Genomic DNA, 2,236 nt, shown 5'->3' on the forward strand with positions numbered 1-2,236 from the left:
ATAGCAGGTAGTTTTGGAGGGGATTAAATTTGGCGTTTTGATAGCCATTCGCCAAAATAAAAATTCACCATTTTGAGCCATTCCACAAATTCACCAAATTAAAAATCCAACAATCACCCAAATTTAGCAATTCGCCAGAATTTAGCACCTCCAAAATTTCCCACTATATAGTAATTGTACAGTTTCCATTAAAATAATTTATTAAACCAAATCTACATGTAATACTCATTTAAATACATTTTTCAAATTACAAGCTATACCCGTATGTACATGTATTAATGTCCAAACATGATTGATCCATGCAATAAATACATCCCATACAGTAATAAGATAACTTACTATTGTAGTATCAGACTCCATTTGACATGTATAGACTGTATTAACAAGTATATCACTTCTACCATCATCCCTAGCCACTGATCCACCAAACATGACAGCTTTATTATTAGTAATCTTTTCCATAGCAAAGGAACCAATAGGAGGACAACACTGACCACTAATAGTTGGAATAATCCATTGTCCTAAATAGAAATAGATAGTATAATTAGAAATATTAAGTATGACACTGCAAATATCATGTACATACATTGTACATGCAAAGCAAGAAAATGGCTGCAAATTAATTTTGATGATTGGCTGCATGTTTAAAAAAAATCACTAAATAAAATTTGTCATTTTTGTTCTACTTCGCACAGATACATGTCAGTTGTGGCTCAATAAGACAACATTTGACAATATCATTCATAAATGGAGTAAAATGATTATTATAGTTCAGTAAACTAAATGAATGAATGAATGACAGACAACCAGACTACCTAGTCCCTCACTCACACAAAGCATTGGTGAGGGACGTTAATCAATAAATTTAATTAGACCATGTGGACAAATTATTAATAGGTGGAGTAAAATGCATCCATGCTTGAAGGCCTCATTTTAAATTTTGCATTTTTTACTTTTAAATAGCTGATGTAACTCAAAATTAGTCAGTCAAATCAGCTGTCTCTTCATACAATGATGGCTCATGCTCACTCCTTCAATGTTTACATGCACCTACTTAATATGCAAATGGTAACAAAAATAATGATTGAAAAATATGTCATCACAAGCAGAATATAGATTGTTAATATATGTCTTAATTAATAAATACTTACTTGTTGATAAATTTAATAAATTCTGTTCATTAGTACGAATGGCACCAGTAACCAACTGAATATACTGATACTGTGATTGGTATGTAGTGGGTGTAGAACCAGCCCCTCCTATCATAAATAAGTATTCTGTACCCATAGACTCCATACACACCATACCACCTTCCACTCTCTTCATTACAGCATCACTGGTTGGTATTATATTACTCCATTCATATGCTAAACTGTTAAATGAGTTGATATCATTATGAAAGCAAAGACCATCTCCACAGGTACCACCAAAAAAGAAGATGTCGTTGTTTCTGGTAGTACAGAAGTATCCTATAGCTCCTAGAGGAGGTAAAGTTCCTCTGGTCACGTGAGAGGACCAACGACCAGTCCTAAACTCAAGTCTATCAATGGTGGACAAAAAATTCCTCTTTTGTGGGGAATCATGAACTATAGGTAAGTCAGGCCTTTGCCCTCCCCACAAGAACACTGATCCTCCTACTACAGCAGCTGAGTGATGAGCTATCCCTCCCAGTTGATAGATACCTGTAAAATACAAACATGATGAGAAAGAGGAGGAAGAAAACAGAAACTCACCTTTAGACATTGTTTGTGAAATGTGAAGAATGTCAATCAACCCGTGCCACACCCAGACTAGATCTATTACTCATAATGACCCACACCCATATCACCTTGTAAATTATTAAATCCAATCACTGCCAACATTATAACAATAAGTACAGTAATTATTAGTTGGTTGTATGTCAAGGAATGCATCAGGTTAAAACATGTCTTCTTTGCTTGCTCATGAGGTGATGGTCCTGCTATTGAATGCATTGAAATATATTCTTCTTAGTGAGTTAGTGGTGAGTCCCGCAATTAATAATAATTGGTAGTTGGTACTCTCTTGGTGATTATGATAAAAGGTACTTGAGCTAGTACTTACAAGAAATGTACTCACAAACTAACCCTCAGGTATAATAGTAATACAAGATATTATAATCAAAAGAATTCAAGTTTTATTATTATTATTATTATTAATGTTAATGCATTATAGCAAACATGACAAACAATATCTTAACTGGAATTATTAGAGATTT

At 33.6% G+C, this 2,236-nt stretch overlaps 1 protein-coding gene across 2 annotated transcripts; it reads right to left on the reverse strand.

Moving 5' to 3' along the window:
- Positions 1-206: 206 nt before the first annotated feature.
- Positions 207-1,792, reverse strand: LOC109591565 (uncharacterized). Of its 2 annotated transcripts, XM_020007281.1 has the most exons (3): positions 1,734-1,792; positions 1,152-1,682; positions 207-521 (listed from the first exon to the last, which is right to left on the reverse strand). In XM_020007281.1, exons 1-3 carry the CDS (start codon positions 1,741-1,743, stop codon positions 226-228), a joined length of 837 nt encoding a protein of 278 aa, XP_019862840.1. In that variant the 5' UTR covers positions 1,744-1,792; the 3' UTR covers positions 207-225. The 2 variants fall into 2 exon arrangements, with proteins under 2 accessions (XP_019862840.1, XP_019862839.1); XM_020007280.1 differs by having other exon boundaries at positions 1,152-1,745.
- Between the last annotated feature and the right edge of the window lie 444 nt (positions 1,793-2,236).

The sequence above is a fragment of the Amphimedon queenslandica genome, unplaced genomic scaffold (genome assembly GCF_000090795.2).
Source record: "Amphimedon queenslandica unplaced genomic scaffold, v1.1 AMPQUscaffold_7834_Cont20219, whole genome shotgun sequence".
Taxonomy (NCBI): Eukaryota; Metazoa; Porifera; class Demospongiae; order Haplosclerida; family Niphatidae; genus Amphimedon; species Amphimedon queenslandica.